At 39.8% G+C, this 13,031-nt stretch overlaps 1 protein-coding gene across 2 annotated transcripts; it reads right to left on the bottom strand.

Moving 5' to 3' along the window:
• Positions 1–111: 111 nt before the first annotated feature.
• usf1 (upstream transcription factor 1) lies at positions 112–11,848 on the bottom strand. Of its 2 annotated transcripts, XM_049576963.1 has the most exons (11): positions 11,797–11,848; positions 10,220–10,281; positions 9,986–10,035; positions 8,970–9,082; positions 5,974–6,087; positions 4,400–4,553; positions 4,071–4,158; positions 3,904–3,962; positions 3,707–3,810; positions 3,229–3,357; positions 112–930 (listed from the first exon to the last, which is right to left on the bottom strand). In XM_049576963.1, the coding sequence occupies exons 2-11, from the start codon at positions 10,225–10,227 to the stop codon at positions 841–843; spliced, it is 909 nt and encodes a 302-aa protein (XP_049432920.1). In that variant the 5' UTR covers positions 10,228–10,281; positions 11,797–11,848; the 3' UTR covers positions 112–840. The 2 variants fall into 2 exon arrangements, with proteins under 2 accessions (XP_049432920.1, XP_049432921.1); XM_049576964.1 differs by lacking the exon at positions 11,797–11,848 and having other exon boundaries at positions 10,220–10,488.
• Positions 11,849–13,031: the final 1,183 nt, after the last annotated feature.

The raw sequence follows: 13,031 nt of genomic DNA, 5'->3' as shown, positions 1-13,031 counted from the left end.
TAATCTACTTCCGTAGCGGACCTTCAAAATAAAACACTCAGGACTACTTCAGTTCATCTTAATGCTCCAGACATGCAGACAATTAGCGTGTAATAAAAACACGTGTACATCTTTTAACCAATTTACCAACTTTAATAAACACAACTGAAACTGGCGTATGACATACAGTATATTATTTGATTTTTTATTATAAAGACATACATAGCCTACCTACAATGCAATGCTTAACAACCCCTGTTTGTTTATTTATTTATTTAGTTAGTTACATTGTTGCAATGCAATTATTGTCCCCAGTGAGGTTTCATGAAACATACAAAAATACAAAGCAAACGAGCCGAGCGATGAACTGGATGACAAACATGGTGCCGACCGGTCAGAGTGAGATGGAAAACAGGTCAAAGCATGAATGAATACATCAACATAAGTGCGTTTGATACGGAGGAGCACGGTACTGCAGAGGTTAAGAGAAAGAAAGACATGAGCAGTTGGTCGTGTTTCAGAGCTTACTGTACTGGAGGTTAATGAACAATCATGTCTGAGGAGGAAGGCATTCAACGAGGGCTTTGTTAAACCGACCGACAACTTCTGTAACTAAAGATGTTAGTTTTACATCATGTTATCATGATGGGGTTGTTTTCACCAGGCGAAGGATTTAAATTCTGTAAAAAGCTTCAAAGATAATATTCAAAGGAGTCATTAGGCAAAGAAGATGAATGACAATATTCAATTATGTCCCCTCTGTCATGCACGCTTGATCACAAATAAAGTATCTCAAAGCATTTCAAGTACTCTTTTGGCCCATACATGGTTGTCTTCAAATACCCAGAGGCTTCAGGCTCCTCACTGGGGGTCTGTGCTGGAAGATCCCACAATGCCGTGCTGTCGCAGCAGGTTCCTCAGGATCTGATTCTTGGACTTCCAGTCTTCCACCTGAGCAGCAACAACAGGACAGATATCATAGAGGTAATGTAGTGATAATGTCTCATCGGCTGCTTCGTGACTGTTATCAGGAATGCAATAACCATGACGAGCTAAGTCATGTTTACCTGTGGAAACAGGATGTTCAGGCCCCAACAAAAGGCGCATCACACTGTCTTAGTTTTTAATTGACTGCCACTGATTTAAAAAACTTTAAAAAAAAAAAAACACTTGCTGCACTTTATTTGATTCTTGCCAGGCAACCACCCATCACCTCCCTACCCTAACCTTTCTGTATAATAAATCCACCATTTATTTTGGCTGGCTAAAACCACCTACTTGTTCTAACAGTTATCAGTGTGTAGCTGCTGACATGTTGAGGCAGAGGGTACTGTCTGTAGCTCTGGTTGAGGGTGAGAGACTGTCAGCAGATAAACAGAGATCTGTGTGGGTACATGAGACCCTAAAAAAGAGGCTGGATCATGGGGAGTACCACCAGTTGGTCCAGGAGCTTCTCCTCCATGATGACTCAGGGGCAGTTTGACAACCTGCTGTCTATCATCAGGCCGTATAGCTCTGGGTATCCAGCAACAGCTACCACCAGTTTCTCCTCCATGGTTGACCAACTGTTAACTTGCTGTTGTGAACACCACAGAAGGCCCGCCTCTCAAATCATCTGACTGGACAAAAGGGAAAAAGTGGAGATAATGTGGGGCACTTTTCCACTCTGAGTTGAAGATTTTTCAACTCAAGGAGTTCAGAGCGCTCTGGCAAAAACACCGGGTGCCTAGAGTGCAGAAACGTGAGGCCTGCCGCAACGCAAAAAACATGAGCGCAAAGCTTCATTCTAGTGTTGTCACGATACCAAAATCTTTGTTTCGGTAACAATACCAATATGAATTTCAATACTTTTCGATACTCTTCGGTACTTTTCCTAAGGAAAAGTCCTTTTGGATACAAACCTTTAGAACAATAAATAGTAGAGGTGTAACGGTACCAAAAAAATCATGGTTCGGTAAGTACCTCGGTACAGACGTCACGGTTTGGTAACTCAAATGTTCCACCAAGTTTGTGTTGTCTCGTGTTGTCTCCCTTTGCGAGGCAGACTTTCTCTTGTCTTTTTTCACGTGCGCCAGCTGCGAATGTTGATACAGGTGTTGTCTTACACACCACTTGTGCAATCTGTGCTCCAGTAGGAACAAGGAAGGTGTTTGTGTGCATAATTGAGTAAAATAAATTAACTAAATTAATGAATTGAATCAATTTCAAAGTACCAGTATTTTCCAAATGCAGTATAGTACCGTTTGGAATACTCTAGTACCGCGGTACTATTTTAGTACCGGTATACCGTGCAACACTACTTCATTCTCGTTAAAAACTATTACAAAAAGGCGCCTCCAGCTGCTTTAAAATGCTTTCTGTGTGATCAGGGCCATAGACTGCTACATTGGGCTGATAACTGGTCTTTCATAACAGCATAGCTGAATGCTTTATGAGTAATATTCTGGCTTTAAATAAACAAATCTGAGTTCAGAGTTAAACAAATGTCCTTTACTGCAGTGGTGTCTTGCTGGTAAACCAGTGCAATAACACTGTGAAGTCGGGCTGGGTGATGAAACAATAATCATCTAGTTTTCCTTATAGGTATAATAAATGTTCGATAAATCTTCCATATGAATGAACCACCCATACGCCGGTACAGGTAGACAATGATGCTCCTTAAACACCAGCTGCCACCCAGCATTTAACAGAAGAAGACTTAGAAGATCTAAAATCAGTTATATTTGAATTAATCTCCATTAAATCCTCATGTTTGTATTCTGAGTGACGTCCTGACAACAGACCCCTCAGGGACCGCTACAGTAAAATGTCTGCCACTGATATCTGGGCTGAATAATGTCGGCATGTTTCCTGGCCAAAGCTCCACTTTTAAATTTCACATTTTTTCCAATTTTTAAACCATTTAATGCATCACTGATTTCATGTTTCTTGATTTAAATTATAAACTTGCAAGTCATCCCAGTTCAGCAGTTTTGCATGTGGACTGTGGAGGTCGGACACAAACTGGGTTATAACCAATTTCACACGAGTGCCTTAAGTAAAACGGAGTCCTACATTCACACAGCCAACCTATCAGTCATGGGGTAATGCTGACCGTTATTAACCCACTAATCCTCATCTCCACTGTCAGTGCACATGTGATCCACAGCTGTAATGGCGGCAGAACGGATCAGCAGGCGGATCAGTTTACAGGAAGTGTTAAATGCTGTTTCACACTGGCAGGGACAATATTCTGGAGACGAGACAAACCTCCTGTCTGAGTAGCTGGTTGTCGATCCTGAGACGATCGAGAGTGCTGATGTCTTCCCCCAGCTTCAGGTTGCTCTGTCGGAGCTCCTTGATGTACTCGCAGGCTTTGGACAAGATTCCTCCTTTACTCTGAAACAAGAGAACGCAAACATTCAGAGACGGCTTGTTTTGTTTTCTCAATCTTTTTAATTTCAATTCAATTTTATTTATAAAGCCCAGTGCCCATGTTTACAAATGCAGCGACGACACAGATGTTTCATATACAAGACGTATACAACGAGGACAAAGTGTCTCTGTCTCCTTCCCTCCCTCGGCCTCTCTGTTGATGCTCTGTGCAGAAATAAGGTTAACAGCCTGAATAAATAAAAAGATTTAAATTGTTTTCCAGCACTAGATTCACTTGAAAGGCCAAAAACGACTTTTTAACTCCCCCCACAAAGATTTTTAAATGTTTCAGACATCATGGAGTTTGACCTACTTCACTCACCTGTCCCGTCTTGGTGTAGTCGATGTTACAGTCTGGGATGGCCTTTGACAGCTGCACGATCCAGTTGTTGATCTTGTCCCTGCGCCGGCGCTCCACTGTTGGAACAACATTTAGATTTGGAGTCATACATGCTCAGATGTTTTTAAGTAAAATACAGCCAACTTCAAACAGTGGATGAGAGTGCTCACCTTCGTTGTGCTGGGCTCGCCTCTTATCATCTCTGGAACCCCGAGGAGCCTCTTGCTTTCTGGAGAACACAACAGAACAAAGATGTTAAGTCGGCTCGATTTACAGGATGTAAAAGATTTCCTACATTAAGATGTGCACTAATGCAACAGTGCTGTAATGTATTTACGCTATGTATGGCTGAGTGCGAGGTGCGATTGTCCGTTGATTGGAGCCCGTCAAAACTTCCTGGGGTGACATCATCACGTAAAGCTGCCCTGTAAAATAAAATCTTACTATCAGCTGCAGAGAAGAAATATAGCATCTTAAAGGGAACATCTTACAGAATTAATGCACATTAAAGCCTTTAAATTACGCGCAATTAAAAAATACACTCCTCTTTGTCCTCCAAAAAATTAAAAATGAGTTTGTGGTTAATGGTTTAAAAAGTTCAAACTACATTTAATTGTAGTAATTATGATGTGAAAATGTCTCTGTGCTGTGTCAGGCACTAATTACCTGTGGGTGTGGTCTGGCCCAGCAGTGTGTCAGAGGCCTGCACTGTGGTCACCATGGTGCCAGTGGTGGCGTCTGCGATGGTGGCAGGGTAGTAGGTGTACTGCGTCTCTGCGCTGCCGTCTCCCTCCAACCCCTCAGGCTGGGAGAACACAGCCTGACGTCAAAGATATTGACTTGTTAACATTATCTCCACTGTTACTCAAAAGAATTTTAATTTTTTTTTTAAAAAATCTGTCAGGATTTTTTAAACCCACAAGCTGGTTCAAGAGTTATTAATGTGGATATCCTGTAAACAATCATCATAAATATGACAACATTAGGTAAAAGCACTCACAATTTTCAACTTCAGCGTGATAACAGAAAAATGTTCTTCAACAGTGTTGCCAACTTGGCATCTTTCTCACTAGGTTTAGCGACTTTTCAGACCCTCTTAGCGACTTTATTTCTAAAAAACAACAACTATAGACAGTTTTATTCAGACCATCAGGGAAAGTGAGATATATGTTTAAATATATTATATTTCATTTCATTCCCATGCATGTTGCTCAGAGTGAGCACAGTCCACAGCTCTCTGCTGAGTCTCTCCCCCTCTTTCCTTTTGTGCAGCAGCACTGTGCAGACACAGGCCAGGCCAGGCTGCAAGGTGGGGAGGATGCCACGGAGCGTCCTGACTGAGACTTCATTGAGAATTGTCTGCTATCGCCTTTTGAAGCTGGTGCTAGCAACTTTCATTGGAACAGTAGTGTTGAACCATGCTGACCGGACCAGATCAGATTCTTCTTAAAAAGATCAGCAACAGAAATTCAGCACTGTACGTCAGACGAACCTGAGCTATAAAATATGATGATCTTTACTGAAGTGTCAGAGCAGCAGAAATACAAGCGCAGAAGCACAGTATTAATTGTTTGTCTGTAACTGTATTGCTAGCCAACTGAGTTTGAGTCTATGTTTACTTCCTGTCAGCTGACAAGGAAAATATAAAAGAAGGAAAGGTCATGGCGTCAGTGCCAGTGTTCGAGGAGCCAGACTTGAGTGTAAGTTGTACTGAAGTTGCCCTGAGAAAAGTAAATGTTTAGACCTACATCATCCTTTAGAAACAGAGAACATCAGAGGCGGCGATAAGTAAATCAATGACTTGTAATGCCTCCTGACCACTAAAAGTGGTCAATCAAGGTCACCACTTACTTTAAGGAAAGTTCCACCCTCAAACTCTCTCAAAACTTCAATGTAGCTTCAGTCTGTGAATGTTTGATGACATCCACAGTGCTGAATATTAGTGATGACGGGGTGTCACTGAACCTGTTCAACCTGTCACAATGTCTACCTCTGTAGCAAGGAGGTTAGTTTATCCATGTTATTCTTTTACACACAAGAGAAGACATCTGTCCTATGTTTAAGACAAAACATGTTTTGGGGTTGGTGTTAAATTACAGAGCTTAGATTTCCTTTGCCATAAAGGAACTAAACGTGTATCTGAACACTTTAATAGCAGCAGTAGTGACTTACAAGGTTAGCAGATTTGTCTTTTACAGAGATCAGAAATTCACACTCATTCAGTTCAGTGTCGTTCTCACCTGTGTGACAGTCTGAGTGGTTGCGGGGAAACCAGTGACGAGGCTGACGGCTGCAGCTCCATCTGTCTGACCCTCCAACTGGCCATCTGATACCTGGATCACTCTGTAGGTCACCTGCAACACAACACATTACACTGAGTGGTCAATATCTCATTACCACTGAGGTGACAACTGTTCACAGCTGGAGAGGAAACAGAGTCTGAATCTAACGTCTTCTTTTAGGTCTCTATTAAGTAAAGTGGGTCATGAGTACAGAGGCCAGAGGGTGATGTGACGGACACACTGTCTGGCACTGCTATCAAGAAATGTGGAGTCACAGAAAAGATGCATACATGTTAAAATCAGTTTGTATGTATACAGACTGTATTTATGGGGAGTTGGGAACACCCACAAGACATCAAGGAGGAAAACAAAGCATTCACGACATACACTACTGCATGCCAAATAAACATCCAGAGTTAAAGGCTATTTCAAAACCTGGACCCTATTTTCCTATTTTTGAAATTAGTTCAGCACTGAGAGAGAGCAGTGGCTGTAATGTAAACACTGAGGGCATGTTCACACCATCAATTTACGTACACTAAAAGTGCTTGTAAGTGTTTGAAAAGGTTACTGACACGACGCCTACGGCAACAGTCCTTTTCGCTCAAGAGTAAGATCCTTTTAGTTCAACCAGTATCAGCCCAAAAATCACTATCGTCAAACCCACCAGATTCCACTGAAATTAACAATAATTTTATCATCATAAAACACACATCATTCAAAATGAACAGAAGCACAATAAAACTCACAGACACCATCCTGGTTTGTCTTGCCACTGCTTTTACAATCACCAATTCTGGTTTGGTTTAAAAAGCCCTTAATTCACCCAGTTAGATGTGAAAATAATGCTGGCCCTATACACGCTAAAATTGCTGTTTATTTAAATGGAGTCTGGTGGGTTTGGCGATGGCAATTTTACAGCTAATCTGGTTAAACAGAAAGAATCTCTCACTTTATCCAAAGAGTTTAAATTTGTTTAGCCACTGGTAACAAAATTGTGATGTGAACCACGAAGGATCTTGCTTGCGTGATAGCATCGAAACACACCATCAAGACGTAGGCTAATGGCGTGAAGTAATGTTAACGTTTTTATGCTGTCTCGAAATGTGTATGGAAGTCACTAAAACATGCTAGTGTATTACATCTGCATCGACATTACACCTAACTATGAACAGAAACCAACTGTATCTATGCAATTACAGCAGAAAACTTGTTATATAAATATAGTTTTTCTAATATTTTTGTAGCACAAACCCTTGTCACTCATGGCAACTACAAATTTATTGTGTCAAATGCAATTTTCTGCTCTCTGTTCTCGAGACTGTAGCAAAAGTGAGAGGACCTTATGATGACGGTTTGGCTCAAACAATGAGCTCCTTTCGGCCCTTCGTTTTTGTTTGTTTTTTCCAGCTTGGGTGGCAACAGTTGTCAGTCATGTGACACCAAAGGTTTTGACAAGATGCTGTGGATTCAGAAGTGGATGTCTACTTACATAAGGGGATAGTTCAGGGTTTTTTTTAAGTGGGGTTGTACTTAACCATAGGCAGTATATTACACACAGTAGATGTCAGTGGGGACGCCCCCTGTTTGGAGAGGCTGAGATCGAAGCAAAGCAATCTACTGCTGTGGAGGGGTCAGCAACAAGATGTATTTTAGCCACCTAAAAAAATCAATATCATTTTAAGTGTACAGTATATTGAAAGTACTGAAAGTCACTGATTCACCTTAATGTCAGGCAGTGATTTCCAACTGAAAATGAAGCTGTTATATATCATTCTCTTCAAAGCCAGACTCCATTCAGAAAAACAGTGATTTAACACCACTGAACACCGGAGCTGCTGGTCTACTGCTGCCTCCATCAGTTACTGTGTGACTTTGGCATTTAAAGGGGTTAGTTTGGATTCGATTCGAAACAGGATGTCTGACATTAAGATAACGCAGTGAAAATACTCTCAATATAACATACACTTAAACTGATACAAATTTTTTTGTGGGACTTTTTACAGGTGGCTAAAAGACATTTTGTTGCTGACCCCTCCACAGCAGTATTTTGTTTAGCTTCCATGTCTGATGTCTGTCTGATGGCTCTATGTGTGTATAGTACAACGTCCTCAGAGATTTCCCTTGAATTACAGTGTCCCCCTGTATACTTACATGAGTGTGTTTGTGGTTATGTGTGATCCATCGCACTGCTCAAGTGCATCTTAGTGGAAATAAAAGTCAGTGGCTCTTTTTAAAAAGGATTGTGCAAATTTGCAGGAAAGCCCTATCAGTGTTTTTTCAGCATTGGCAGTATAAAAACAAAATCGGGGAGTGCAGCAAAATGCCGCCTACCTACTTTTGTTTATACAGAATGCGCCTTTTTCGGGGCAATGGGGGTGTGAGCAAGTAACAAAACGTGTAGCTCAGCGTGTGACGTAAACAGTGACGTGGGAGGGAAGCCGCGGCTGGTCAGTCCTTCTGTGATTCTCTTATAAGTCGGCCCGTTCTTCACCGTCCCCGTCATCTGACGGTTAATGGCCTCTTTGTTTGCGAGGACAAGGAGGTTGCGCAATTCCTTGTCTCCCCAGTTGCTCATCTTTACAGTGTCTGTCAGGTTTGCGTTTCCCTCTTGCTACTAGCTGCTCGCTAATTCCTGCTATCAGCTGTTTCCTGTTTATCCACCGCCAGTGGCTTGCATATACGGCGTCATCAACAGCTCCTCTCACAAGTCTTCGACAGCTCCTCCCGTTGTGGAAGGCCGCCTCGGTCTGTTTAAACTAAAAGGGTTCCGCCAATATGTCTACCCTACGAGGTGGAAAATTGGGCACCTTGGATCAACTCGCCTTTCCGCCTCTGTGTGTCTAAACACTTGCAGCTGGCCAGCAAATCGGCCCAACATTCGCGGAAAATCTGGCAGTGTAAAAGGGGCTAAAGAGCGTCTCTCCACAAATGACCAAATGTTTTTGTCCTACCTGCCCGCCTGCTCCTTCCGTCTTGAAGAGATATTTGATGGGCTGGTCGGTGAAGGTGGCAGCAGACTGGATGGTGGCGATAGCTGCCGGGTCCTCTGCCGTGGCTACGGACCCTGACAGAACACAAAGCCACATAAGATGTTAGTCAACTTTATAGATTTCAAAAATAGCTCATGGGAAGAACAAATTTAAGATGACTTAAAACCATATTATTAGTGCTTCAGGTGTCCTCGGATGACCATGTGTGATCTTATAACGTAAAAGAGTGCAAGGAAATGATATATGGGAACTACATACAATGTTTTAATGGTTTAAGTGTCTTAGGGAATACACCAGTGATACTCAACTTATGGCCTGCGGGCCAGATAGAGTGCCAGGTGGTGATTTTACACGTTTAACACGAACAGCGAGCTCACAGCTGAAAGTCTGGAGTTTTTGACCAATCCATCTCAATGACCCGTCTGTCCAATGTGGATTTTCTAGCTTTTTATTAGGGGTTACTGTAGTTTCCCGGAGTGTCAACAAATACCGCCGCCTGGGTCGTGTAATACCGCTGCTAAAGGTGCCTCTGTGCAGCTGTGTCCGACGCTGACGGCCACTAATGCCTGGTTCACACTACACCACATTTTTGTCTGTTCCAACAGTCACTGTGTCACATTGGGTTGGCTGAGCCCTGAATGTGCTCAAATTTTAGAAACACCCCTGCTTAAACCTGACAGCTGCTATGACTGGCCCCTGGCTGCCTGTCATTTTGCAAAAGTGGCCCCCAAGTAAGGCCAGTTGAGCATCCCTGACATACAGTCACAGTGGCTTTAAATGGGCCATGATACTTCAGGAACATAAGATAACATTGAAAACCTGAACCACCATCCACTTAGATTTGTCAACTTTCAAAGGCAGTGTGTGACACTGAGTCTGAACCATTAAAGCACATATAAACCGCATTTTGTAACTTTACACTTTTCCCAGCACAGTTAAGATGGTGACATTAGCAGAGTAATAGTATTTTATTTTACCTTCCTCGTTGACGGTGACACTTCCATCAGGTTCAGGGCTTTTCTGTTGGCTGTACACAAACAAACACACACACACACACATATATAAACACACACAAACAACAGAGGAGTCATGTTGTGGTTCAATTAATCACATTATTAAATTAACTACCAGCCCGTCAGTGAACTGGAGGGCTAACAATGTATTTGGTGCTGTTACTGGTTGACAATGGCGCATGTTACCGTCCCACTCACCTTTTCATTTCTGCCGACAGTCTTGGACGAAGAGACCGCCTTCGCTCGCGCCCTCAGCCAGACTGAGAAACAAGTTCATAAGTTTGACACGAACCCGGAAGAAACTATAATCTGAACCAAACAACACTGACTACAGATGTGTCTTTACACCACAACAACCCAGGAGATTAAACCCGGGACGGTTTTAGGATGGGGCTGTCGGTAGCTAGCTGAGTGGCTGCTGTGCGCGAGCTGAGTCAGAGAGAACGTTACCATGGGTGATACCGGAAGCTGGCTGTCTCTGCCTTCAAAATTAAAGCTGAAAAGAAGTCAGCGATAAAATTAAAAAAAAATTGTAAATAAGGTTTAAAGACATGATATTCAGGAGCTACAGGGTTGAAGGAGGGGTCTGAAATTCACCAGCTGTTCAGAGGGATTGCTGCTTATTTTCTCAACTTAGGCTTCTACATATATATATTTTTTTTAAGTTAAAAAAAATGTATTAATTTGTGGGTGTAAAACATATCTGTACTGGAAATTATGTACATTCATATTAATATATTATATAGATTAATTTACTGAACTATATAAAAGATAGCAGGACAAGTTGATTAGGATATTTATGTAATATTAATATTAATTTAGTGTATATGATACTTTTACACAGGTTTATATTTGTAAGAAATATATTTTGTAATTAATATTATATATTCACATGGGTTATTTCTGTGGGACAAAGTTAAGTTGTAATAAAAACTGCATATATAGAAAAGTCTATGGTAAGATAATAAAGCATAAAATAAGAAATTACCAAATTAAAAATGAGTGAGCATTACTGTGTTCCTCAAAAAAATTAAAATAAGGTATAAAGATATGATATCACTGCTTACTTTCTCAACTTATATATATTTTATTTTTCTTTTTAAAACAATGTATTAATTTGAGTTAAATAGTTATTCATTCATAGATATGTGGCTGTACACATACATATATATTCATTGGGGAAATTATGTAAATTCATAGTTATATATTATATATTTTAGATATTAATTTACTCAAATCTAAAAAGAAAGCAGGGCAAGTTAATTATGACATATATGTAATGTTAATATTTATTTTTGAGGCAAAAATAATTGGTGATACATATATATCATACATTTAGATGGATTTATATTTTGTAAGAGATATTTTGAGATTAATATTATATATTTACATGGGTTATTTTGTGGGATAAAGTTAAATGTGATTAAAACTGTATATTGAGAAACGTCTAAGGTAAGGTAATTTTTGTATTTCTTTATTTTAGTTTATTTTAATTTATTTTATGTTAATGTATTTTATTTTGGAGACACGCACCGGAAGTCCTGTGTTTCACTGTAGCTAGCATGACACGGATCTTACGTGTCTGCTACATTACACTCGGCCCCAGCGGTTTTTACAGATGTTTAACAAAGCACTTTCCTCTTCGCTAACTTTGTGAGCGCAGTGTTCGCTACAATAAATGCACACAGTCAAAATACGACATTCAAAAAGCTAAAATATTCACACGGTGCTGAGCAACGTTGGAAATATTCCTGTGTGAACAAAGATCTACTTACGCCGCAGAGGTCCCTCCCCCGATATTTGTCAACACACCAACGTCGGTGTCGGTTTTACGCATGCGCGAAAGATTCTTTTCAGCTGATTGCAGATCAGTTGATAACTGCTGAACAGAGATTTAAATACAATGAGCAGTGCGAACAGCTGACCCGCGGTCAGTGAGTGATACTGACATGGTTTTGATGGAGATGGGGCGTTGAGGGACTGTTGTGTTTCTGATACTCTCGGTTACAACAAATAGTTGACAGCTCGATTGTTTTCATTTAAGAGTCTAAGAATGTTTATTTTATTTTATTTTATTTTATTTTGTCTTATTTAATTAACTTCTTCAACTATCTTGAACCTTTAACAAATAATATGAACAGAATCAAACGAAGCGTTGACAAAACAAAACTAAAACAGTACCGGACAGTTTTAGGTTCTTTGCATATTTATGTTGTTAATGCAAAATATATATATATTATGATTTATTATTATAGGTTAAGGTACCCAGCAGCTACATAAAGTAATAAAAACATTATGATGATTATGATGCATCAGTAATTATAATCCAACTCAACTCAACTGTATTTAGTATTTATTCTTACAAAAAAGATGATTAAAAGTCCACAGAATAAAAGAAAGTAAATAAATAGAAAATAATATAAGTCATATTGGACGGAGTACTTTTACTTTTGGTACTTTAAGTATATGTTGCAGCCTAACCTTTTGCACTTAAATTTAGGTTTTCATAGCATGACTGTTACCTGTAACAGAGTATTTCAACATGGTGGTATTGGTACTTTTACTGAAGAAAATGATCTCAGTACTTGTTCCACCACTGAAATCTGGCAAGAAGTAATTTGACTAATGAGGAAAAATGAATTAATATCTTTGTTAGAGTAACCAAAGCACCCAAACACAACATTTCTATAGCAAATAGTCACATCCAGGGGTTTGTACTCAGCTATAGATTCACTAAGATCTTTCCACAGCTAGAACTGTGCATTTCATATTTCATATCTTAAATATAAAATATCCCTTATTTAACACAGTTTTTTGTTTTACTTTTCAGCACCTTCTACAAAAAATAATTAGCTAATCAATCAGTTAATTCAATTCATTTTTATATTTAATTTAATTTAATTCATTTTTATATTTAATTTAACTTAATTTTGTACCTTTTTTTAAAATCTTTTTTTTTTTTTTTTTTAATTGTTCAATTGATTTCACCATAAGGAAAATTCCACATCTG

The sequence above is a fragment of the Epinephelus fuscoguttatus genome, linkage group LG5 (assembly GCF_011397635.1).
Source record: "Epinephelus fuscoguttatus linkage group LG5, E.fuscoguttatus.final_Chr_v1".
Taxonomy (NCBI): Eukaryota; Metazoa; Chordata; class Actinopteri; order Perciformes; family Serranidae; genus Epinephelus; species Epinephelus fuscoguttatus.
Note: the sequence above shows the minus strand (reverse complement) of the source record. Positions and strands in the feature narration are given on the sequence as shown.

Bases quoted from the DNA above. Each gene is read 5' to 3' on its own strand.
- usf1 (XM_049576963.1), bottom strand. The intron at 9,083-9,985 runs GTAAAATAAAAT...GTGTTCTGTCAG, and splicing joins TGTCACCGTCAACGAGGAAG to GGTCCGTAGCCACGGCAGAG. The intron at 6,088-8,969 runs GTAGGACAAAAA...GTTGTGTTGCAG, and splicing joins CGGAAGGAGCAGGCGGGCAG to GTGACCTACAGAGTGATCCA.